The following is a 27,710-nucleotide window of genomic DNA, read 5'->3' on the forward strand; positions in this document are numbered from 1 at the left end:
AGATGAATTGCCGTAGTTGCTGAATTCTTTTTTCTGAAATTAAAGTTTTTTTTCTTTAATATTTTTAGGCTGATGAATCAAATGATACAATATTTGATCAATCTGCTGTTGTTGTGGAAACTAATGATACTGTTGAAACTTTACATAAAAAAGTATCCTGCTTGCAGAATTACTTATATCCTAAAGCAGTTGAACTATTTGCTTCAAAAGATCATTTGACAACATCTGATTTGCATTTGATACAGTAAGTTAAGCCTTATAAAAAATTACCTAATATTTCATTTTGATAGTTTTAATTATCACAAATATACAAAATTAGAGTACTATTTCACTTACATCCACTTTTTTTTTATGAAAATTGAATATAAATTATTAAAATATTTTGAAATGCTTAAACTAAATTAGCATTAAGTTATCAAAATGTAAAGTAACTTTATTTCTACTATCAATCTAAGAAACTTTTATTTTTGGAATTTCAGTGCTTAAAAACCATTTTTTATATCTAGTGGTGTGTAGTAAATTAATATACTTATAAAAAACATGTTGAGATGTACAACTGCTTGTGTAATTTTCTTTTTAATTTCAAATTCTGAAAAATTGAAAACTAGGCAAGACCTAAAAAAATGAAAAATTGCTTGCATTGGTGTTTACTTATGCTTCACAAATCTATAACAGTTCTAGAATTTTGATATTCCATGAAATATTATTCATCTTCTAGCCTTTCTTTCTACTTATTTTAACTTTGGAATAAAACATATATGATTTTTAGCAAACAAATGTAATATTCTGTATGTGGAAATTGAAGGAGTAAATTATTAGTGTTCCCATACAAAAACCTGAAAAAGGAACTTGCAAATTTCGGTTCTACTATTTAAATCTGAAAGAAATTATTTTTCATATGTTTATACCTTATATACCTTCTTTTATTCTTATATACCTTCATGTTTTGAAACTTATTTCTCTCTTTTCCAAGAAATTTTATTTTTCTCTTTTTAAATATTATCTTATATGATAATTTAGTGTATAAGAAGATGATTTTTTTTAGTTGAAGACAAAGTTCTAATGTATATTGTGCTCCTTTTCATTTCCAAACCACATTAATTAAGTAATTTTCATTTTTGTATTATCAGTTCAAATAGGCTATAATAAAATATACCTATAATACCCTTTAAAATATACCTATGACCATTGCAGAGGGAGAATAAAAGATATGTATTTGGTAAATGCAGAGATGTAGTAGAAAAGATTTTCTATTTAGATGAAATGTAATTATGAATGTTATTTATTGATTGGGATAAGTATTGAAACTTATTTGCTGATTCCATATTCTATCTGATGATGGAGCTCCATTCAAGTGAGTGTTACTGGATATTCAAAATATTTTTTTAAAAAATCAAATCAGTTGTTCAAGTTAACCAGGCTTAAAACTGAATATGGCTCAATGTTTTAAATTAATTAAAATTGACTTATATGATTCAGAGCTTTGATATTATTTGATTTTATTTTATTTTTCGTTTTGATTATCTATAGTCAAGATGCTTTTCTTCAGAAAAGCAATTTTAATTGCTTTCAGAATAGAATATTATCATTCTTAAGATCAACTAATTTTCTTTTGTCATAGAATTCTATGATATTTTTAAAATATCAACTACTTTTTGTATCAATTTATCCATTTTATTATTCAATTAGTCATACTACTTTTACTTCTTGAGATTTATGTTTAGCATAATTCATTATTTTATGAAAGCAAGACCTGTTTAATGTCTGTATCTATGAATGCTTGTTTGATTCAGTTGAAGACAGTTTGTAATGAACTGTCTTTTTAGTCTGTTGTTTTTAGATTCTGAATCTCCAGACTGAAACCCAATATTGTATTGCATTTAGAGGGAATTTTCATTTTGTAGCTCTCTTACTGCTATTACCTTAGGATGCACTTTTCACTTACCCATTGCAATAGTCATATGTGAATCTTGGAATTCAGTTTAACAGATATAATATAAATATGCAAACAATCTGATATTAGAAGTTATTAATTTAGAATGAAACCAAATTCAATTTGAATGTGTTCTTTTAGATGGGTTTTCTTTTTTCATTCAATATAATCTGGAAACCTTTTGGAAATCCTTTAAATGATATTAATTGAGATTTTTTTTAAGTATATTTAGCCATACTTTTATTGAAAATCATATGTCATAATCTTCCAGTACAGGAAATAGCTCCCTAAATTCTGACGAGGAGTTGAAACTTAATAAATCTGTGCAGGCCTCAGTACGAAGTACTAAACGCCCTGGTTTTGTGGAATCTGAAGAACCATCTTGTGGAATCTTTGATCTGAAAGCTTCAGGTTATCAGCATCCTTACCTCATTTCTGGAACTGATGGTGTTGGAACAAAATTAAAAGTAAGTACTGCTAATCTCAAAAGTAAATGACAGAAATTAGTAATAGTTAGCAAGCGGTATTATTATATATTGCATTGGCAAGCAAATTTGATTTAGAATATAAAAAATACTTATTTTATTTCCTTTCATATAAAAAAAAAGAAATCTGAATGATATTAATTTTTATGATTTTTTTTTTTCCTCCAGCTGCACTAAAAAAAAATTCTTTAACTGATAGCTTAGAGAATTTTTGGCAAATTGTATAGCTTAGATAAAATAGAAGCTTTAAATTATTAAAACTTATAAAAAAAATATTTGAAATATTTTTTTTGTCTTGTTAGTAGATTAAATGATCTAAGTTTTAATTTTCCCTTTTCATAAATGAATGTCAGATTGCATTCCTTTTAAAAGAAAGTTTTATTTTATCTGAAGTTTACATTCTGAATTTTAATTACTTTCTTTGTTTAAACTCAGATCGCTCAAGTATGCAACAAACATGATACAATTGGAATTGATTTGGTAGCAATGTGTGTAAATGACATATTAACACATGGAGCTGAACCACTGTTCTTTTTGGAATCATTTGATTGTGGCCAAATAAATCCTAAGACTGTGGAAAAAGTTGTCTCTGGAATTGCTGAAGGTTGTAGACAAGCAAATTGTGCTTTGATTGGTAAATCATATTTTTTTTTTTTTTCTTTCTTTTCTTTTAAAGCTTTTGTTCAAAACATGTGATCCATTATTTTAGCTTTAAAATAACATTTTTTTAAGAATTAAGAATAATGGTTTAACTAAATAAATATACACACAATTTTAAACAATTGTAAATGATTCTTCTATGCAGAATGATTTGAATAAAAAGCAGAGATTTTTTATTGTTGGAATTCTCTTATAAATCTAAATCATAACTTTTATATTCTTCAAAAACATATGCAAAAAAATTAAATTATAAATTTATCTCTTAAACATTGATTGTTTTTTTATACTTAAGCTTTTAGCATCATTTATACAATCTGTTCAAAATATTTAATTATGTATAGAAAAAGATTTATGTAATATGAGAGGGTGTAGCATATCATAAATGAAAATTGTATGAGTTGTGGAAAAAAGAATTAAAAAGAAGTAATTAAGTATTAAAAAAATTAAGTATTAAGAAAAATTAGTATTTCACCAAAACATGCCATTTATATTAAATTATTTAGAACAAATACCCATAATGGAATATTTCTTTTTGTAACCTTAATGTGTTAAAATTATTCTAGAAAAATGTATCTATAATACAAATCAGTTTTTGTGCTTAAAATGAAAATATTTCATTCTGTTTTTTTAGGTACTGAAGTAAATGAAATGCCTGATATTTATCTCAATCCTAAAGAAAGTCTGTGTGATTTTGAAAAGTATGATGTTGTAGGCTATGCAGAAGGTGCACTGGAAAAGAAATGCCTGCTGCCTCGTATAAGTGAAATTAAACCAGGTGATGTGGTCATTGGTCTTTCATCATCAGGTGTTCACAGCAATGGTTACAGTTTAGTAAGAAAACTTGTGAAAGCCAAAAATTATACCTATCAAGATCCATTTCCACTTGATAAAACAAAAACTCTGCAAGATGTGTTGTTAGAACCAACAAAAATATATGTAAGATCTGTATTGCCTCTGATCAGAAAAGGTTATGTTAAAGCAGCAGCTCATATAACTGGTGGAGGTTTAACCCTAAACATTAACAGAGTCTTGCCTCCTCATTTGAAAGTGGTATTGGATGGCAGTAAATGGAATATGCCTCTCGTTCTGCAATGGATTGCTGACGAAGGCCAGATGTCTGAAGAAGAAATGTTACAGACTTTCAACTGTGGCTTAGGTATGGTCTTAATTGCTGATCAGTCATATGAAAAACAAATTTTGGAAGCTTTGAAAGAAGCTGGAGAGACTGCAAGCAATGTTGGAAGTGTTGACAACCTTGAAAAAGGTATATTTTTAATTCTGTATTTTCTTTATTCTTGCTTTTAGTACAAACATGTATGAACAAATTTTTTAGGAGTAGAGTCAGAAACATCTACAAAAAAATGTCATTGATAGATAATTGACTGTAATTCTTCAAGTTAATCAAATTTTTAAGTCCTTGCTTTTTCTTGGGAAATGTGTAGATTCGCTTTTATAAATTTACTTATTTTGTAGGAATTAATTTCTGTTTTCACCAATAGCTTTTTAATTGGCTATAATTTGAGATTTTATTACTTAGTGATAAGTTATTAAAATGTAAGAAATATTAAAATATTTTTAGAAACATAATGCTTTTTTTTTTTTTTTTGCAAACTTATTTAAACATATTTTAAAAATTACTGTGTGATCAATCATGTCATGTTACAGAGGATTTTAAAATCATCATATGCATCCATAAAAGCTGATAAATAGCTTTACAATGAAAGTAGGAATAAACATTTAAATTCTTCAGGTCTTTGAAAACCTGAAATTTATTACTTTCACTTTTGTTAAAAAAATTTTCTTTTCCTTTTTTGAAGAATTAAAAATAAAAGTGTACCAATTATGAATAATTAATTCATGAATGATTTTGTATGATAAATTGATTTGTTCCATGTATCATTATTTTGTGTGACTTTCACATATTTATTATTTTCATTTTTGAAATAATATTTATATATATAAATATATATGTAACATATTTTGGTTGAAGTAGAATGCAGGTTCGAAGCAGTGAAGAGACTTGGTATTTTTAATTTTGTTTTATACAATTCCAAGTGGCATGCATGATTATATACAAGAAAACGCAGTGTGGCACAAAGCAGAAGTAAGAGCGAAAAAAGGGCCGAACAGATGATCACTAGCCTTATATAACATAGGATTTCCGGCCATGCGCCGAGGGAATGACCTTTGACACCTTTTCAAGGGTACCGAAGTATCACTCTCATTTGAAATGTAGTTCTGATGGCGCATTATTTTTACAAAGGGATTAATTAAACCAAAAGTGGAATTGGATCACATAATAAGAGAATATTTTAGAATGAAGTTAGGAAGGGCTAAATTAAGATAAAGTTTTGGAAATTAATTTGGATTAAATTAAGAGTTTAAAATATCATTACATATATATATATATATATATATATATATATATATATATATATATTGTTTCTTTGTATTATATATTTTTAAGTATTATGAAACTTTATAATGTCAAGATGCTGTAGCTTATTAGGAGAAAATTGTATCATTCATCAAACTAACTTCATATTTGATGGTCATTTCATTCAAAAGATAGTGATGAATTAAACTACCATACGTTAACATGTCTGATAGTTTTATTCATTAATATCTTTTGAAAGAAAATATTTATCTCAAATAATTTAAATTGACTCATTTTAAATTAAATAACTTCATTTGACTCGGAAGTAAATACAAATATCCTGTGTTTTGGCTTGCCTAAACATAAATTATATATATTCTGTTAGATAATAAGATTTTTTTTTTATCTATATGAATGTTAGATGATCAACCCTATTTTTTCTATAAACTAATTTCATTAGATAACCTAAGCATGTTTCTAAAATATTTAAACAAAATCTTTGTAATTAACCCTTGTAAGTAATCTTCCAGTATTTCATATGATTTTAATTGATTGGTGTAAATAATCTTTTGTTGGATAAAATAAGCTTTATCTATTTTTTTAATTAAAAGTTAATTTTCTCTCTGTAAGTAATCTTCTGGAATTTCATATGATTTTATTTGATTGGTGTAAATAATCTTTTGTTTGATGAAATATGCTTTATCTATTTTTTTAATTAAAAGTTTATTTTTTCTCTTATAAATATTTTCCTTTATTAATGCCACAGTAAACTAATAATGAAAGTTTAGCATAGTCACTGAAATCCTTTTTCTTTTCTTCTGAGATGGAAAACTTAATTTCGGGCTCACAAATATATATATATATATATATATATATATATATCATTTTCCTGGTCAAAATTTAAAATTTATTTCATTTCTTATATTTTCTATGTCCTCTGTAGGAAAAGATATTGTTGAAGTTAAGAATTTCAAGTTACCTGTATCATCTATTTTGAAACAGAAGAAGAAAGTTGGAGTACTAATATCTGGTTCTGGTATGGTCTTTAATTAAAATTCTTCATCACTTTAGATTTATTTTACTTGTAAATTTATAATAAATTACTTCATCTGACTCAATTGTAATCTGCCAATTTTTTACAGAAACTAGTATAATTTGATAAGAATAAAAGTAGCTTATTTGATAGAGAAATATTATCCATTTTAATAAATGAAAATAATTTGTACATGTCAGATTTCAATTTATTAACTTTATTATTTGTTTTTAGGAACAAATTTGCAAGCCCTGATAGATTATACACAAGATCCAAACAATTGCAGCTCTGCTGAGATTGTATTGGTTTTATCAAATGTAGCTGATGTAGAGGGCCTAAATCGAGCAAGCAGAGCAGGAATTCCAACCAGGGTAATAATTTTTATTTCATGTTTTTTCTCTCCCTGAGAATAGCATACTAATATACTACATCTAATTGCATTTCAAATGTACATAAACATAACAAGATATATATTTCGTACAAATATTTCACTCTTTCAGAAGATTAATTGCATCAAGTATGATACAAAAATATACATTTTTGTGGCATTACATTTCTTAATTAAAAATAAAAATTTTATTCTAAATGCTCTGCATTTCACAAAAAAAAACCTTGAAGGGGTTTCCTGTTTGTACGAGAAATGGTTAATATCAAATGTAAAATGCACTATTCATAATATATATATATATTTTTAAAAAAAGAAAAGTGATTAATTTGTGCAAAAAAATTCTTTACTATTTTCTTTGAATTGAATAGCAATTATTTGTGATATGTTTTTAATGACTTATATTTGATTATCATTAATAAATAATATAATAATTTTCTTCCTTTATTTATTTATTTATTCCTCACTACTTATTACTAAGATACACTGTCTGTACCTTTTTGTTAAATTTTTATTAGGAATATAACAAAAAAGGTAAGCAAAATTATAGTGAGAGGTATTCAAAATTTCATGTTTCCAATTTAATCCCTTTTTCTAGTATATTTTAAAGAAATTTTTGGAACTGATAATAAAATTTTGAGTTGATTTATAATTTTATGAGATTAAACTAATCTTCTAAAACTTTAAATCTAAAGTCTAATAATTAAGATTAAGTTGATAAGATTTAAGTTGTCTCATACATGGGCACAATAATTTTTATATTACACACACACTTCTAAAACAATTGTTTTATGTCTAATAATGAGTAAGAATAAATACTGTGAATGATGCAAGGAAAGCAGTCAGATAGCAACATTTAAATAATGAGAAAATGGTGTTTTTGTAATTTAAATGTGGTATAATTACTTGCTGATACTATATTTGTAGAATTACTTATCAAGTCTATCTTCACTTCAATATAATCAAAACATTATTAATATGTAAATGTTATCTAAGAATGAATGTTTATTCATTATGAAACAATGAATAAGAAAATCCATAAAGTATTTGATAATAATTATTTATTTTGACAAACAGTCTTTCTGGATTTGATTTTGTGGATAAGTGATTAATTTTCATGTATTAATAATGAGTGAGTTTTTGAGCAAGTTTTATTCTCTTATGGTATTGTATCTCTCATTGTGCAATGACTTGATTTATAGTTTATAAAAAATTACGGAGAATACATAACATTTGAGTTGAGTTAATGAAAGCCTTATCTTTCTCTGACTTTCTAAAATGAGTAAACATTTTCTCTTTTCTCTACTGAAAATAGTTCTTTTCAAGAGATTTATTTTTAATGCGACTACCTGGTGTAATCATTAATAAACTTGAATAATGCTATGATAAATAAAAATTTTTTAAGGAATAGAAAATATTTTAAATAATTTACTTCAAATTTCTAAATAAATTATGAGAGTATTTTTTTTATGTGATGTTATTTTAAAATTTTCTTTATCAATTTTGCAGGTTTTGAGTCACAAAAATTACAAAAAAAGAGTTGAATTTGATATGGCTGTTCATGCAATTCTGAAAGAATGTGGAGTCGAAATTGTTTGCTTAGCTGGTTTCATGAGGATTTTGTCTAGTGAGCACTTTGTCAGTTATTTTTAAATAGATAATTTAAAGTAAAGAATAAACCAATAGTTTGACCAATGTTACAACTACATCTAATATTGTTATAAGAAATATTAACTCTATATGCTTATTTTTATTTACTGTTATATTTATATATTATATTTTCATTTATTGAAATAATAAATCTATATGCATATAGAGTTATCAAAGAATTTAATAACTAATTAGAGATAACATATAACTTTTAATAAATAACTAAAGCTATGTATTATAGAATTACCTAAATAAAAGTTTTATATGCTTTTAACTAAAAATAAGTTTTTTTTTTTTTTATCGTTATGCTTGTATGCTGTATTTTTATTCATTTTATTGTTAATTTTTTTAAATTTTATTTAGCAATTGTTTTTAATTACTAAGATAATATCATTTGAAAATGAAATAAAATGTTTAATATGTGCTTAATTCTGTGCTGTTTCATTTCCTAGAAATAGTTTCTAGTTTTCTAAATACATTTAGAGAAAAAAAGTGTAAACTGAAAACTAAATATTACTTGGATATTAGTTTTTCTAAAAGGTTTTTTCCTTATAAAAATTAATTTTAAAAGTTAGCTTGTTTGATTCATAAATGATTTAAGTGGGTTTATTTATTTATTTATTTTTGATTGAAGCAATCTTTTTAATCTGTAAATCAAAAAATAATGCTGTTTTTTCTTTGAAAATATACTTCACTTTTTTTCTTATTTTTTTATCAAGTTGATAATCATCAACTCTTATTCAAATTATTTTTCTTATTCTGTTGCAGTTTTTGAATTAACTTTCATTCTTTTGTTATCTTTGAATTTTTTAAACTAACTAATAAATATTTGAAGTCATTTCCAAAATAATTTTTTATAGCCATTTCTTCATTAAAATTTGAATTCGTAAATTATGGTTTCACTTATCTAGGATTGTATTATTTTACAGAGGAGTTCTGCCAGTTATGGCAGGGAAGACTGCTGAATGTGCATCCAGCTATTTTACCATCTTTCAAAGGAGTTAATGCACACAAACTAGCATTAGAAGCTGGGGCAAAAATTACAGGGTGTACAGTGCATTTTGTTGAGGTAGATATTGTTTTTCTTTTCTTTTCTTTTATTTTTATATTTATTTTTTGGTTGAAAACATCTTGTTTAACTTGAAGATTCATCAGTGTACTTTCTAAAGAACTTTATTTTATGTTTTAAATATTATTGATAAATTATATGGCAATATTATAATAAATTATATGGCACAATTTTTTAAATATAAAGTTAATTATGATCAATATTCTGAAAAAGGTTTAAAATTTAGATGCAAGGTTTTCTAATCAATGGTTTTTTTTTTTTTTCATTATTCCAGTAGGAATAAATATTGATTGTAATTTAAAACAGTTTATTGGATTCTGCTTGTTTGACAGTCATTGCTGTCCAATCATTTGTAGAAAGTTTTATTTTTTATTTTTAAAAGATGGATGTTTTTGATATCTCTCATTACTATATTACTTTTTCCATTCTTTGATTTAAAAAAAATAAATAAAAGAGTTGGAAAAGTATATACATCTGTTCTATAAATATTGCATGCCATTCCCTGCAGTTTTAAATGAAAGTTTGATTAGTAGTTGCTATTTGCCATGATAAAGATTTAAATGCTTTCAAATAAAGAGAAAGAGAGTAACTTCATACATTATTTGTATACAAATATCGTGCCTGATTTCAAATAAATAATCATCATAATTTCAAAACAAAATAAAGATTAAAACATTTTTTTTTCTCCTTACTTTGAAGATTTTATAAAATGATAAATAATAAATAAAAGCTGTAAAAATTATGTTAATTAGTTATCAATTGCATTAAGTGGTAAAAAAATTGAAATATTATGAAATAGATTTGCAGTCCCATATTTGATTATTTCTATTCTAGCTCTAGATTCAAGTACCTATTTACTTAAGGATAAAGCAAAAAAAAAAAAAACTACGCACATCTGAGTGAGAATGTCTTATATACTTAATGTATTGCTTAAATATGTATATAAAAGGTTGATATCTCAAATAGCTTAGATTATTATCTAAAGCTGACACTATATATCTGAATAGTATTTAAGAATAATTTATTAAATTAAACACAATGGAGTTCATACCATTATAAATTGTTGCTATTAAGCAATTAATAATTGTAATAGGTAAGTTTGCCACATAAATTTGATAAATATATAATATATATTAAAACTTTTCATTTGTTAATTTCTGTACAAATTTTAGAATGAGTTTGTGTCCTACATTGTTTAGAAATTATAAACAGAAGTCCAATGGTGTCTCAATGTTTTTTTCTGTAAATTATTAATTTATTTACTATAAAACTTAGAATAACAATTTTAATCCTGCAAACAAATAATAAATCATCTTTCCTAGTAAAAGACATGCGAGTATTAATTCATAAAAATAATAATTTCTTTTTAATTCTGTAGTTGCTTTATGCAAATATTTAATCACCTAATCACTTAGTATTAATAAAACAATTGCTGTACTAAAAATAAAATTGCTAACTATAACATTTCAACACCGCAAACTGACAATAAATTGTACACTATCTAAAAGTAATCTTTTATAAAGTAATTTTACTTGGGTAAGGCTACTTTGTATTTTAAGCATGTTTTGGCATGTTTTTTTTTTAAATCAAAAAAGTACTCCAATTTCATTATTTTAATTTTACCTGGTAGTTATTTATTTTAATATATCTGAAATGTATTTTAGCTCTCATCATTTATCAAAAAAGAACTCAAAATTAAATACATGTGTTATTTATACAAAATTAAATACATACATTATTTTAAATAAATGTGTTATTTATTGTAGCCTGAAGTTGATGCTGGTGCTATAATTCAACAAGCTTCAGTACGTGTTGAACCTGGAGATGATGAAAAAAGTTTACAAGAAAAAGTAAAAAAGCTGGAACATCAAATATTTCCTACATCCCTGGAATTATTAGCAAGTGGGAAAATTTCTAGAGATTTAAATGGAAAGTTGAAATGGCATGTTTAAATGGTTAATGATTAGCAATTTTAGCATGTTTGCCATTAAAAATGATTTTACACTGATAATGAAAAAAACATTTTTAAAAATTAATTTTTCTAAAATTTTATTAAGAAAAATTTCTAATTCAGTTGTATTAAGCAATTTTTAAAAATGGTTACCATTGAGAATGGCATGTCTAATATGGTTTTCTTAGAGGAAAATTTCATTTAGAAATTATAAATATTTATAAGACATATAAGAACATATGTTTTACTTAATCATGTCATTTGTATATGATGTTTTGTAAATTGTAAATAAAAAATATTTTTTCTATGACAAATTTGAAAATTCATAGGATTTGTTTGAAATTAAAATGGGCAAAGATGAAATTGCAGACATAACAGAATGATAAGGCTTGATTTCTTTTGAATTATGAAATATTCATGAAGATTTTATAAAATTGCAACAAACTGAATCGAAAAATTTTACTTAGATCAACTATTGTATTGAAAGTCATTCTTCATGGTTATTTACTTATAATAAATATTTATTAGAATAAAAAAAAACTGAAAATTACAATGAATACAAAGAACATAGAGAAAGTATTGCAGTCATTAAAAAAATTAAATTTGGGATTTTGATGAATCACCATATTAATACTTCATCAAGTTGAACAAAAACAAAGCATTTAGTGAATTATGTTTATTTGTTCATTTTTCCCCCCTATGAAAGCAGCAACAAGATAGGTGGAAGAAATTTGGGTTATAATTTTCCGATCCAAAATGTAGATCTATACATTACATCTTGGCGATCCATTTATTTCTGTTTATAAGTGCAATACTCAACAACCCAGCAATTTACTTAGATGAAATTTGGCATGCAATCTTCACTCCCAAGCTGTGGATGTGTATTAAAGTTTTGAATTATTATTTTGAATTATTTTAAAATTTATATTTTGCTTTAGAATTAATTTTATTATTTGAAGTTTAGAAATGTTATTTTTTCCTGTTATACACTGAAACTAAATGCAAAGCTTTCCATGTAGTCAGTATCAGATTAGGAACTTAGCAGCCCCAGGTAGTTTACAACCGACCAAGGGTAATAATAAATGATCAATTACATTTAACATTTCAATGAATTTTTAACTAAATCAGCATGTTAGTGATTTATTTTAGTAATTTTATAAAAATAATTTTTTTTATTCTTTTACTATATTTATATATGACAGAAAAATTACTTAAAATAATAAAGTTTTTGAAGCATTAAATATAATTATTAAATAATAATTTCCATAATTAAAAATAAAAGCATCTAATTATCATGATGGATTGTAAAGAAATAATAAGTTTCAAACAAATCCAAAATTTAAAGTTATTATTTTACAGGATCTATCAGATGGAATTCAACAAAACCATTTAAATGAATAATTAACACTCCTCTATAAATAAATAATTATTTTTATTTTATTTAATTATAAGTTTAATATTTATTATGATTAGCCATTGTAGTTTTAATATTTTGTAATTAGTGGAAAACCAACAACTGTATACTTTTACATTTTTTGCAAATTTATTTTAATACTTAGATTTTAAAAAATATTCTTTGATTGACCCAATGGCAGTAAGCAATTGCCTCAACTGCATATTGAGTAAATTCATGGGAAGGTTGATCTATCATATAAATTAATCCAGAACTTCTTTGAATTGAAGCTATTAAAATCAAAGGAAATAAAATAAAAAGGAATCTGAAATCACTTCCAAAATTTACAAATATTTCACTACACTTTCAAATGAATGCTGTATTAATTTATACTTTGCTTTTTAATACGAATGTTATGAGTGTTACATCTGAATTTCAAATTAAACATTTATCTTAAATATAATATAATGCTTATAAATCTGATTTAAAAAATGCAAAAAAAAAAGTTAATATAAATAATAGACTCCTGTTTAGAGTTGATTTCCAATCCCTTTATGTCTTTACTAGAAATTAAACCAGAAATTTGAATCTTTATAACCCTTTTAATTATGCATGCCTAATGCTTACAAGAAAGCAAAAATGTGTCCCATGGGTCCAAATATTCCAGGTCGAATTGCTCTCGCCGTTCGATTTCTTGTATAATAATGGTCTTCTGCAGGTAAAATGACATCATCACATACAGCTCGTTCAACATCTGCCACTGGGCCAAAAACGGTTTTGTAAAGGGTTGCAACATTTTTTCCACAGTTGTCTATTATGGATTGAAGCTGACACTCCTTTGTTTCTTCAAAATGTCTGGAAAGAAAATGGTAAAATTAGGAGAAGATAGGAGTAATTTTTTGCACAATTTTTGGAAGATTTGCTGGGTGGATATAGGTAAGTTGCATATCCTAAGCTTGCAGATAGATAATCCTACATACTTTCAAGTTCGCATGTGAATGAGATGTAGTTTATGGTTATTCGTCATTTTCATTTTTTCGTATATGAAGTATACAAAGAGAAAATATTGTAATCAATATTTTCTTTTTAGCAGAAATATTGTAATCAATATTTATTCTCAATATCCAGAAATTGCTCCATTTCACTACTATCTCTATACATTTTTTCAATTCCCCCGTGGTTGCATGCAAAAAAGGAAAAAAAAAAAGACGTTAAAAGAGAAAACGATACATCCTGATGAAAAGAAAGTACAATAGACAGTAATTTCAAATTACTTAAATAGGCATATATGATTTCGAACGCACATACTTGATTGTGAACATGCTTCACAGTATCTGACGTGAAATAGCTTAAATGTGCATCCCTGTGCAAACTACCATAGAGGTATCGTCCATGTAACCTAGGGAAATAGCCGAGAAGTTACTACTTAAATAAAGAAGATTTTAAACTACCTTCTGTATTTTATACGAACTTTTCCTTCTTGCCGTAGTTTGCAAGTGTTACGGTCACTGGGTTAGATTGTAGTGGGTGTATGGTGTGAAAACACAATCAGCAGGCTTCAGTAGGAAATAACTAACACAATAGGAAACACATTCAATAGGAAGACACTAACACAAAGACGACAAATATGTTCAACCGAGATTAACATACAGCAGTACACTACAACAGTCAGTAACTCACAAGCAGTATTTGACCACAACATACAAAGCTGCCAGACAGAATGCAGCAGGAGATGGGATCCTCGGAGCTTCGCTCTACGATTTCTCCAAACGGCTGAAATTCCCCACTGTCTTCTCGCTTTAGATGTATGCAACTGCCGACTCACTACCAAATGACACACGACACGACGCCATAATAGACAACAGAACTCGGTATACAGCTCAGTTCAGCAATAGCTTGGGCTCCACATAACGCTGGCAATCCTCTCGAAGTCTCGTTACTTGCCCACGACTCCGATTACGATTCAATTCACGACACACACAAGCTTGAGACTGCCGCCCTTTTATAATTCCCGGGAGGCGGGCCGAGAACCTTCTGGCCCAATCAGGCGTATCTCAGTTCCTATTGGATAAATCGTTAAAATTCTCGGAGTTTCAAGCGTTATCCATTTTGGCGCTAAATTCGTCGCCAAGCTCTGGGATCACTGGCGCGGCACCCGAGCAGCATCCAATACAGGTGATTGTAAATCAGTCTTTCCGGTAATAGAACTAACCGTGCTGGAAGCAACTTTACAGGCTTTTAACGCAAGGAAATTACAGCCATTTGTATGCAGTGCCTTACTGAATAGCCTTGCAATTCAAGAATTTGTTAGTGTTATGAATTTGTATATCGCTTTCCCACGAAATTATTTTAGTGGATGCCAAATAAATGACATTAATGGCACTGGCAACAAAAATACAGGTATTCGAATATCCGCGAATCTTGGTCCTATCTCCATTAGGATTCAAATTTCGTAGTTTATTCTAGAATAGTCGACATCCTGTTGGTTTCTTCAAGCGCTATTATATGCAAAATGTCTGTGTTTTATTACTTGTGTTTCAAATACAGTAAAGTGCCGTTATGCATTACTGAGCCTTTTAGACTTTTAATGTACATTTATCGATTAGATTTTCCGTGCCCATAATTTCCTTTCTATCCTCCATCTGGAAATATTAGTTAGGGTTTGAAGTTTTTATCTTCATCTTACCTGCAAGCTTCCTTTTGAAGGTCATTCATGTCATCGTATTTATCCTCTTTCATTAGATTTGCAACTGATTTGGTACATTTTGGTTCTGCAACTCCTTTCATGAAACACTCAACATTCGCATCCAGTTCTAAAGAGAAAAATATACATAAACGTGCCAGAATTTGTATCGTGTAGAATAGAGTAATAAGATGTACGAACACTTTAAACATCATTCTACGGGATGGAGGGCAATGGTCACAAGAACGTCACATTTTAATAATAGACATTTCAGAACATATATAATCGAGAAATGTTAATAATAATAAATTCCCTAAAAAAGAATATTAGGGGAGAATTAGGCTAGGAGCAGCTAGTTTAATAATTCATAATCATGATGCATGTTAAATACAAGTTGTTGTTGCTAATCTGCATGGCCTGACTTAGTTAGACCAAATCCAAAAATCCGTTGACAAGAAGAAAGTCAAAAACGAGGAAGGGAGAAGAATAAATTTCTCCCCAAAGAAGTCCTAAAACAGACTAGAATATGTTCAGCAGAGGCCTGATATTGGCAGCATTTCGGGCAAAGAAGGTAAAATTTTTCACCCTGAGAAAAGGAAAGACATTTAAGGTGGCCACTGGCAAGGCGCGATATGCAAGTGTTGGTTTTTCTATCACAAGGAAGAATTAAGGACTGGCCCGGCTTATTGGCTCTATACCAATCATGAGTAGGGGGAACCATCCAATTCTTCTTATTTAGGAATTTCACCTGAGAGAACAGTTCTAAGTATGTGAGTTGTAGTTGTATAGGTATATTAAAAATGCATAAATACAAAAAAAAAAAACTTTTATTTCATTAATTTCGAATCTTCGTAAGAAATTCTAAAATTAAGTTTCTGCTTTTTTTTTTTTTTTTTTTTTTTTGTACTTTTAAGTGTCATTCACCTTTTTTTCTCTTTGTTCTAAAATGAATACTTTCGAGTTTTGTCATTTTTATAACTATATGCTTTTTTTTACCTTCATCTATAAGAAGTAAGTAAAGATAAAAGGTCGTAATCTTAAGAAGAAGAAAAATTGATTTTGAAATTTTAATGATTACTACGTTTAAGACTTCCCGATTTCAATAGAATTAGGAAAAAAATGTGTTCTGTTTGTATGCGAACAAAAAAAAATGCATAAAAGGTTGGCATTGGACGGGTGGGATGTAGGATTTATTATATGATCTTTACACGAGATTTGATAGATTTTTCTTAAATTTTGGAGGAAATATGTCAAAGGAAGGTCTTTTTGGCTGTATGTTTTTGTGCGTTTTAACAGGATAATGCAGAAAAATAATAAAACAGATACATTAAATTCGGCATATAGCTTTATAACAATCTGTATAAAAATTTGAACAAAATCCATACACATATTTTTCGTCTGTTGATTTGTATTTGGTACAGTCAATTATTAACGAGGCAGAGACCATTAAACCAAACCAAAGGTATTTAAAAAAATGAAGACGAAGCCGAAATATTGTCTGCATAAATATAGTCTGTTTCGTCTGTCGATTTGTGTTTGGTACAGTCAATAATTAAACAGGCAGAGGCCATTAAACCAAAACAAAGGTATTTAAATAAATGAAGACGAAGCTGAAATATAGTTCTGGTATGAGGAAAAGATTCGCGCACTTTTCACCCGCTTGACGGTGGTACCTATCATAGAAGCAATGATAATCGAACAATTGTTCCATGATTACCTACACTATGGTGGCAAGATAACGCTTTTGATCGCGAGGAACATATTCTTTTAATTTTCTTGGAACATAGAGCTAGAGTCATTGCTCGGCGATATTTGGAAATGTTAACAAAATTGAAGAAGGCAATTAAACCTAAACATCCTAATTAATTCTCACGTAATATCTTTCAGTCACACGATAATGCTAGACCACACACAGACAAAGGAATATCTGCAGAAGTTCAAATGAGAGGCCTTGTTCCACACAACTTAGAGTCTGGATGTGTCCCCATATGACTTACAGATCTTTAGTCAACTCAAAAACTTACTGCAAGGATAATGGTTTCTAATAGACGATGACATTAAGCAGGGCCGGCCATCTGGGGGGGGGGCGGATGCAATGCACCTGACTCCCGCGATTGAGGGGCCCCAACATGATCACGAACTAAAATAAAGTTCTGAACGATAATAGCGGAATGAAAAGAAGAGAGGAAGAAATTTAACTTGGAACAACGATGGGTTTTCAAATATACGGAGTTTGCAGATATATTACAGTTTAGAACAAGTGTGCAACATATTATAAACATAAAGTACGGTCATTTACCTCACCTACTAGGTTCAATTGCATGTATTACTTTATAATTCAGACTATAAAGTGTTTAATATTGTTAGATCTAACCATGTCCATGCCAAGGAAATATCCCTTTGGGTGTCAAGACTCGATTTCAAATAAAGAAAATTAGCGGAAAAGAAAAAAGAAGAAAAGCTATATTTCAAAAAGTTATGAGTAGATTTGTTTTCTTTTCTATGAAGTAATTCTGGCATTGAAATTGCTTCGACTTCAGAAATTGCAATTCTTCAACTGGCAAATAAAGTTTCGCATAAACTAAACAATCCTGCAATGAAAGTGCAGAAACTGTGAAGATCTTTGAAGAATCATATATTTATACAAATATGATTGAATCAGAAAATAACGACAATAATAAATTTGATCAAATGCATAAAAGTGACTCAGGTTTATGACCATGCATTATGATTGATAAGTTTAAAATATTTTGTGTTAAAAACAGATCTGTCAACACAAAGGAGTTTTTGCTAAGAATGTTGAAAGCAGATCATTTTCCACCACTTACTACTTTTGTAAAAAAAATGCCAATTAGTGAAATGCAAACTCGCAGCTTGTTGATTTATTGAAAAACAGAGAAAATGAAAAATCTACATGATTTATAGATATCTATAATAACTGGAGAACTTTATCAACTGTAATTCAAAATTTATGAGCGTTCTATCAGTCACTTAATTCATTAATTGCTTGGAAAGAGTTACTAAAACGACTCAATTTATGTTCGACTATTGATAAAACAAATCAAGTTAATATAAATAAGGAAATGGAATGACTTAAATTACTATTTCAAAGAATTGTAGATGTGATTCTGTTCTTAGCATGTAATAATCTTCCACTTGCAGGAAACCCTGAAATAATATGAACGCCTAATAACGGAAATTGTTTAAGTATATCGAATTATTAAGTAAATACGAATCTGTGCTTGTGGTTCATATAAATAGAATAAAAAATTCCAAAAATAGGATTATACATGATTTAGCACATACACCGGAAGAAAAAATTGAAATTAATTTAATTATTGAAATTGTCGTTCTAGATAAAGTTTTGGTTCCAACCGATCTGCAAAAGGGATCGGAAATGTCTATTCGATTTTCTTCATTACACTACGAAGCACAAAATGCTTGTGTATGGAACTCTGAAAATAAAAATCTCGGCACTCGTGAACGTTTATAATTTCGTTCAATGTCAACATTTTTTTTTTATGTGAGACAAAAGTTGATAGAATAGAATCTATGGGGATCGACGGATTCAAATTTCGATGATTATCCACCTGCATGCCATATATTAGCTGTAAACGTATATCTTAGCTGTAACGTTAATTTGTATTTGTGCTTTAGGGGATTGAGATGTACGAGCATATGCTTTTGTATAATGGTTATGTTACTGAACTGCTAACCACAAGGTCCCAGGTTCTATCCTCGCGCATCTCAATCACCTAAATTTATGTGGTGAATAGCATATAAGCCAGTTAACAACTACGCTATACGAGCATATGCTTTTGAATCTTGGTTATGTTACTGGACTGCGAACCACAAGGTCCCAGATTCTATCCTCTCTCTCATACCAAACCGCTACAATGGTGACCTCGGACAATGAACCTTCAACCTTCGTACAGCTGTTGTGGCGCCATCTACCCGCAACCAAAGTCGTCAGACTCACTTGACACAGCAACCCAAACACGCTCGCCATAACGCTTGCCGCTACTCAACTGGGTACAAGCCCATTAGACAACAGCTAAAATACATCACCACTCAACAGCCATATCGTTCGTCTCACCTCCGACTCACTAGAGGGAGAGTCTGTGGTGAATAGCATATAAGCCAGTTAACAACTACGCTACACGAGCATACGCTTTTGTATCCTGGTTATGTTACTGGACTGCGAACCACAAGGTCCATGCTCGTGTAGCGTAGTTGTTAACTGGCTTATATGCTATTCACCACAGTGTGTATATAAAGGCCAATATTGGCAATAACTTTTAGCAAGATGAAGTTTTGAGAAAACTACTTGAGCTCGTTCTTTTAGCTACTCACCTTTATGGATGTGCGTGTTTTTTTCACAGATCCTTTCCCAGATTTGCTTTAGGTATTCAGCTTTATCCTTGAAACTCATATCGCATTCAATTGCCGGATTGGCAATGCAGTACATCTCCTGCTTGTGACGACCACCTGCCGAGATATTTTGAAATACCCTCACAAATTAAACAAAAAAAATAATTGTTCTTTTAAAATAAACATTTTTATACATACATATTATTTTTTACTTTCTCGTATACGAGTATACAAAAAATATTGCAATCGTCAAAAATTCGAACTCGAGATTTTGATGAATCACCACGTTTTAGAACCTCACTTTTTGAAAACGTCCGTCTGTCTATCTGTCTATGACAAAGATAACTCAAAAACATTTTACGGAAATTTGGTATACGATTTTAACTCCAAATTTGCAGATTTCTATCAACTTTTGAATAAAATCTGTTTTGAGGATGTCCGTCTGCCTGGCTGTTCGAATATGAGTAAACACGATACTAACGAAAAGAGCTACATGGATGAAATTCGATATACAGAATTAACATCTATAGTTTAGACACCTCTCAAATTGTGAGCCAAATCCAACAAGGCGTTGATCGTCTGTCGGTCTGTACTTTTAGAAACAAGTAAAGTTGCCGGGATAGCCTGGTTGGTAGAGCGTCGGATTCGCGTCCCTTAGGTTGCGAGTTCAAACCCCGCCGGCCGAAGTCCTCAATGTCGAGAGTAATACCACTGGGGGTACTGGATCAGGGGTGATCATTCTCTGATTCAGGTCTAAATTACGATCTGTGGTTGAGTGAATGAAATGCGTGAATGAAGTCCGCCCTGTAAAAAGGGTTGTGACGTTTGTGTAGCTAAGTCGTTCTTTTGGCCCTAGATGGCGCTACTATAGAAACAAGAGGCGCTCCCCCTCAGGCTTAAACCGGCTGTCTTCGAACAGCGGGCTTGTCAATGGCAAGTGCCATTAGAAACAACAACAGAAACAAGTAAAAAATATAACACAAAAACGCAGTAATTTTCATATATATCAAATTTGATATGGGATTTTGTGACTACAACTGTGTCGTTTTGTTTCAAATTTCCGTTTCAATCGGTTGTGAAAACGCGCCTAAAACTAAAATAGGATTTTCGTTTAGACCCCAGAACGAATGCCAGTGTTAAAATCGCCAAGGATGGCACGATAGATTCAATAAATGCTTAATTCACGCCAAAGATTAGTATTTCATTAACTATTGTACGCCAATGCAATGCAAGACGTTCTCTGGGATAAGATCTTTATTAGAGAGCACGCAAGAAAGTTTTGGGAAGACTACTCTAGCCGGTTAAGATAAATATTGTTATGAAATTTCCTCGGGTTCGTTTGGATAGTGGGAGTTGTATGGTGTAACGAACGCACAATCAGCAGGCGGTAGTAGAAAATAAAACAACGACGTTTATTTACACGAAGACACACAGGACAGCACAAAGACGACAACTATGTACAGCACAGAAGACTATTATCTTCAGCCGAGACGTGCAGCAACAACAGCATACACAGCAGCTCTACTCCGTCGCTGCTCCCCTAGTCCCTGGAAGACGAGTTCTTCACCGTCGCTTCCGACTACTCTTTGACTCCACTGGTCCACGACTCTGGTTCACCACTCTGCTCTGCCGCTTCCGACTTCTTCTCAATTCACCGCTGGTTCACCACTCGACTCACCACTGCTCGGCAGCTGCGGGTGCTTCCTTTTATAGGTCTCAGGAGGCGGGACTAGAAGCCTCTCAACCAAGCAGGAACATTCGAGGTGTATCTCCGTTCCTACTGGACGGTTCGGGAAAATTCTCGATGTTTCGGGTATAATCTATTTTGGCGCCAAAGTCGCCAAATTCGTCGTCAAGTTGCCAAATAATCGCCAAGTTTGTCGCCAAGCTCTGGGACTTCCTATGGAACCAGCTATGCTGGGAAGCCGCATCACAGATTCGTAACAATTTATTTCTGTAAATTGTGACATGCGCGTGCAAATCTGTCTACAAACCAGATCTCTGATTCTAGGACTAATTTTTAAAAAAAATTCTGTGCAAAGAATCTGTTTAGAAGGTTTTTTTTTTAAAAAAAACTAAGCATTTCAATTTTGTAGTTCGATCATGCATCGTTCAGCGATATTCAGATACAATACAGCTTAATGTTTTGTATAAAAATCTGCAAAATGCAGCTATGCACAAAATTATACTTTTAAACTTTTTTTTAATATTAAGTATACAGAGAGAAAATACAGTAACAGTCAAAAAAAAAAAAATTCGAACTCGAGATCATGATTAATCTTCACATTTCAGGAATCCTTGAATCCGAAAAAATAATTTTGAAATTGTGTCTTTAACTCTGTAAACATTCGCACAAATAAAGCACTTTGAGCTAAACGGATAAAATTTGGCAAACACAGCAAATCTGAAGAATTCTTAACAGTAAATTTGTAAAATTCTCTAAATTATTAAGCAAAATCTATTCAGATACAATCCGTTTGTCTAAAAGCGAATTAACATTATAATTGGAGCACATTAAAAAAAAACACCTTCATAGATCAAATTTGCTACACAGCTAAAGATTCCAAAATGTACATTTACAACAAAATTTGGATCAAATCCGTCAATGGTTTGATTGTATGTCAGGCTGTATTTTCGCATACACGTAAACTAAACTCAAAAAACGTAATTACTTTAATACATGAAAATTGATATGGGATCATATGCCCCTTGTTGATTTTCTGTATCTGATTTTGATTTCAATCATTCAGGGAAAAAATGTATCCAGAATTCATATTCGGTTTTCTTTACTATGCTACAAAGAACAAAACACTTATGTACGAGAGCCTGAAAATAAAAATCTGAGTTCTTGTAATGCTCAAAACTTCAACTCAAGATCCGCAGTTTTAAGCGAGCGGACTATAATACTTTAATTAGAGAGTATGCCAGAAAGTATGACCAGAAATAGAGTGATTACTGGAATAACAAGTATAAAAATATATTTAAAAATATAAAATATGTTTCTCTATAAAAGCACATTGATTTCTCGTAATTAAGTGAAAGGATGCCCACAGAAATTCGTTATTGTTGTTGTTGTGACTTATGGCACTTTAAAAGCCTGCTGACAGTTATCTGTCAACGACTTAAGCCGAGTAAGCGTCTCTTGTTTTTACAGTAGCGCCAACTAGGGCCAAGAGTATGAGTTACGGTACGGCCAAGAGTACGGCTACTCACGCATCACAACCCTTTTTACGGGGCGGACTTCATTCATGCAATTCGAAGTTCGTTAAACCCTAGAATATATTATGAGTATATTTAAAATAGAATACTTTTCCTGATTGTGCCTATAACATAAATGTAAAATATCTAATGCATACATCATAACCCCAATAAAAAAAATCTTCTACTTATTTATAATAATGGAAAAAACTTCAAGTTTATGTTCAGGGAGGGGAGTGGGGTGGGGAAGTTCAAGATTATTTGTCATATTCTATTCGTGAAATTAAGTTAGCCAAATTTCGCGTTTATTGTGCTACTAACTGGTCATTCAAGGAATTTGACATAAATTATATTAAGGGTTATTTAATGAAACAAATATATAGATATTGGAATAATTATTAAAATTTTTGAATAATATTGGGGGAAAAAAGAAGAAAAAAGCGTATACTTACAAAAAGAATCATCTTGATATGTACCAATAAGATCAAAAGTGCATTCAATAGATTTGAATCTCCAGCAGTCCCCTTTGCTGAGAGAGTTCGCAACTCCGAACAGTACTGTTGATGAGAACATATGTTATCGTTAAAGTATGAAATACGTTATTTCATATAATATGATCAAGTATTTTGTGAAATAACTAGATATTCTATTAGCGTGTCCCAAAAGATTCCTTCTATGAATGGCTCTTATATGGCTCTGTTTGTGAAAACATGCAGGCTTATCTATTAGCCGTCTATGTCATCGGTTTCAGTCGTACCAGAGCTCTTTTACAGTTAGAGATGCATAATCCACGATTTTTTAAATAACAAATAATTTTGCTATTGTTATTTTTTAATATTTGTTCCAAATATCTGTTATTTCAATCATATTATTAATTAAAAATTATTACTTAGTATTAAATATAAAATTTATTAATTGCAATTTACTAATTTAAGTAACGTGTGATTGAATTAATTTATCTATTTTAGCTTACTTCTTAAATTTTTTACAAAACTATTTATTTAATTTCTTTATTGGAGTAAACCATTTTCTGAAAAATTTGAATTAAATATATATGTCATTTCTTTAAAATGTTTGCTTTAGTTCTATATTCTACCAATAGATGGCGCCAGCAGTAAACAGAATATATGCAAAGTCACGTCATATGCAATTAAAAATTATTTATATGGAATAGTGCATCATCAAATGCGAATATCGGAAAGTCAAGGTAAATTTCCGCTCCGATAAATTTCTGTGATATGTAATTCAATGATACGATAATTCCAAGAATAACCGGTCCGTTCACTTTTCAACCCATTCACAGATTTCTCCTTTTCTGTGTTGTTCGAGAGTTTCCATTGGACTTATCGATTGTTACTTTCTATCGTGATCCAAAACCTGTAATCGAAATATCATCAGTAAGATCGTATCAAGGATTTGAATCACATCTCTCTTTGAAAAGTATTGATCACTGGTATTTGTGACTTTATGATATTGGTTACGTAATAACCGCTCGTAAAATATTCGCCATCCCTATTTACAGTACGTTTCGTTTGTGACACAGTCTACACTCCAAAAAGGTTCCTTTGTCCATTTGGTGGGATTGGAAAGGCGTAGTTTTCTAAGGGCTCCTCCCTCAAGGGAAAACAATGAATTCTATGAAGTACTGTCATCAACTAGATCAATTGAAAGCTGCCATAGAAAAAAAAAAAAAAAAAGGGCTAGAATTATTAAATCGACGAGGTGTTGTTTTTCATCATGACAACACGAGACCACATATTGCATTAGTCGTAAGAGAGAAGCTCTTACAGTTTGATTGGGATGTTTTACGCATACTGCATACTCTCCATAATTTCGTTCCACCTGATTATTACTTCTTTCTGTCCTTAAAAAGTTCTCTTCGCGATAAGTGCTTTAAATCCGTCAGCGAAATAAAAGCGTACCTCGAGGATTATTTCTTGTCCAGAACACAATAATTTTGGAAAGAAGGCATATTAGGCTTTCTCAAAGATGGAAGAAGGTAATAGAGCAAAAGGGTTCTTATGTAACAAAATAAACAATATCTTGAACAGTAAATATTGTGTATTCATTTCATATTAGAAATAGGAAAGAAACTTATTGGACATCCAAAAATAAAATAACCTATAAATTATGATTATTTAGTTCATGAAATAATTAAAAATTCTGATTTACCAACACTAAGTTTGCTAAAAATTTGATTTCAGTATAAACGCGTATAGAAAAATGCATGGCTGAAATTTAAAAAAATAATTTAAATTAAAATTATGAAAAAGAATAATAGGACTTTTCTTAGCCCAATCAAAATAATATTTAATAAAAGATTTAGACATTTTTTTAAAAATTATTAAACATTGCATTTTTTTTTCTAGAATTATGGAATAACGTAGTATTAAACTTGCAATGGTAATTAATTACTAATGTTACTAGAATAATATTTCAAAACAAATTTAAGCAATATTTTATTTTAATTTGAATAAATTCGATTGCATGGGCGTCTTAACTAATAATAAATATGAAAGTGTGGATGCTGGAGTCAGTGTTTTACAAGCCAGCATTTGAACCATATCTACCGAATTCGGCATATGGAAGGTAAGAATGTGCACCTCGGTGCATTCTTTTTTTCTTTTCTTTTTGAAATTTTAATTAATATTTTAATCGTTGAAAAATTAAGCTGAATTTTCAAGGTGTTTCTTTAGCTACGATTTTCGTAAAAAGTGCATTGCTGAAAAATAAACTTTACATCGTCTCAAAATTTAAAAAGTTGTCTCAATAACGACTCCAATTTAGTAATGTGGATTTTTCCTAAATTTTGGCAATTAAAAAAATAATTCTTAATTTCTAACAATATATCACATTGTAGCCCAGAAATTAAAAAAAGTTTGCATTATTTTATTAAATATTTAACAGTGCGATTTTCTTTCATTTTTGAAAATTAGGGAAGTAAAAATTCTGTTTCATACCTGTGTAGTTTGCAAGACAAATTAAAAAAAAAAAAAAAAAAACTGAAGTTATGGTACCGCGAAATTTAGAAAAAAGATTAAATGGACTTCTATGTTTTTAACAGCATTATGATATCATGGAATTAGACTCCATTAGAAAGGTTCATAGAACTTAAGTTAAGATAACTAACACAGCTTTTTTGTCCGACTTTTTGACGGAATCATGGACAAAATTACATCTAAACGATTTATCTGAAATAAAATATAACCTATATTCCCGGCGAACCAACTGGTAAGGCGATTTCTTGTAATCAAAGTTAAATAACTTTCAAAATATTTAAAAAAAAAAAAAATGAAAGTTCGAAAATCTTTTGACACTGTGTTGGGCCCTTATTGCCTACATCACCTATCTGGCCATGGCTGTTATTGTTATTTACTAATATATATAGATAGATAGATATTAGGTCGGATAATCAATCATATTTAAACACTGATGTTCGTTTGTTATCAAAAATAGCTATAATCAATTTTATTATAAATAAAAATCATCGTGGCTATGACTGTATACGTGTTCCACACCTTTTAGACAGCTCAGCCTAATTCAATCAAATTTTTCACACTTTTTATATAAGACATAGTAAAAAAATATTGTCAATTTTTCAAAGTACAGTATTTAATTAGCCATTTATTTAATTAGAAATTAACAAAAAAAAACCCTTTTTTCTCTTTAAACTATTATAATGCTAATTTTTTTTTAACTTTAACTTTCGACAAATTTTTTATTGGCTTAAAAACTAAACCTAAATCTGTCACTCAAATGAAAACCATCATTCTTTTACTTCAGCATTTATGAAAAAATTTGCAACATTGATGTAATAAATAATAATTTCTGGTGAAAATAGCTATAAATAGGTTTTTAAAAATCGTCTGCGTCAATTGATATTCAAATTTTAATTAAAAACCGACGATAAAGATTTCAGACGGCAGAAAAATTTTATGTTTTATCATATAAAAAAACTTTTACATTAAAAATATCATATATACAAGAATTAACAAGCAACAACTGATAATCAACTGTGTTACGATAGCTTATCCGGCTACTAAACTGTATCTAATTTTAATTCAATGCTACATCAAATTGAAATTCATGAAATTACCTGTCACACCAAATAAAACCAAGAATTTCATTTTGCTGACTAAATCTGGAATCCTTCGGACGCAAATGATCGACCTTTTAAGATGCGTACTTTTCTCCTTTTATAAGAAATACGTCTAAGAAAATTAAAAAGAAAAAGTATTAAAAATCAATCACAAAGATTATCAGCGTGGGCGCTGCAACATGTGTTCTTCACCTGGCTGCGATTGATCGAAATTTTTTCTTTAAATTTGAAAGCAAGAAAGAGGTTATAGGTTTATTAAATGCTATTGAAAATACATTTTAATTTTTTTGCTACTTAAAGAGAAACAAATTTGCTTTTAAACAGAAATTGTGTAGCGAAATACATTACATCACATTTATATGATTATTGATGGGATTTAGGTTTATGAGTGTTTATAACACAAAGGCTATTGGGGGGGGGGGA

General features: G+C 29.4%; 2 protein-coding genes across 3 annotated transcripts in view; one reads left to right on the forward strand and one right to left on the reverse strand.

Moving 5' to 3' along the window:
- LOC129987946 (trifunctional purine biosynthetic protein adenosine-3-like) overlaps positions 1 to 11,797 on the forward strand; it is a 45,996-nt gene extending 34,199 nt beyond the window's left edge. For both annotated transcript variants that reach the window (XM_056095963.1, XM_056095962.1), the window contains exons 16-24: positions 69 to 244; positions 2,205 to 2,400; positions 2,854 to 3,052; positions 3,710 to 4,342; positions 6,399 to 6,491; positions 6,723 to 6,859; positions 8,383 to 8,500; positions 9,453 to 9,592; positions 11,359 to 11,797. In XM_056095963.1, coding sequence (XP_055951938.1) covers positions 69 to 244; positions 2,205 to 2,400; positions 2,854 to 3,052; positions 3,710 to 4,342; positions 6,399 to 6,491; positions 6,723 to 6,859; positions 8,383 to 8,500; positions 9,453 to 9,592; positions 11,359 to 11,544 — 1,878 coding nt within the window. In that variant the 3' untranslated portion in view covers positions 11,545 to 11,797. The remainder of the gene's footprint in view (positions 1 to 68; positions 245 to 2,204; positions 2,401 to 2,853; positions 3,053 to 3,709; positions 4,343 to 6,398; positions 6,492 to 6,722; positions 6,860 to 8,382; positions 8,501 to 9,452; positions 9,593 to 11,358) is intronic.
- A 1,721-nt stretch (positions 11,798 to 13,518) lies between these two features.
- On the reverse strand, positions 13,519 to 27,436 carry LOC129987948 (uncharacterized). The gene is made up of 5 exons (XM_056095964.1): positions 27,285 to 27,436; positions 23,641 to 23,745; positions 19,973 to 20,107; positions 15,623 to 15,749; positions 13,519 to 13,791 (listed from the first exon to the last, which is right to left on the reverse strand). The coding sequence occupies exons 1-5, from the start codon at positions 27,313 to 27,315 to the stop codon at positions 13,560 to 13,562; spliced, it is 630 nt and encodes a 209-aa protein (XP_055951939.1). The 5' UTR covers positions 27,316 to 27,436; the 3' UTR covers positions 13,519 to 13,559.
- Between the last annotated feature and the right edge of the window lie 274 nt (positions 27,437 to 27,710).

Source organism: Argiope bruennichi, chromosome 10 (genome assembly GCF_947563725.1).
Source record: "Argiope bruennichi chromosome 10, qqArgBrue1.1, whole genome shotgun sequence".
Classification (NCBI taxonomy): Eukaryota; Metazoa; Arthropoda; class Arachnida; order Araneae; family Araneidae; genus Argiope; species Argiope bruennichi.

Excerpts from the sequence above, each read along its gene's own strand:
- LOC129987948 (XM_056095964.1), bottom strand. The coding sequence starts at position 27,315 with ATGAAATTCTTGGTTTTATTTGGTGTGACAG. Across the intron at positions 23,746-27,284 it reads GGTTTTATTTGGTGTGACAG|TACTGTTCGGAGTTGCGAAC; the intron begins GTAATTTCATGA and ends TCTCATCAACAG. Across the intron at positions 20,108-23,640 it reads ATATCAAGATGATTCTTTTT|GTGGTCGTCACAAGCAGGAG; the intron begins GTAAGTATACGC and ends ATATCTCGGCAG.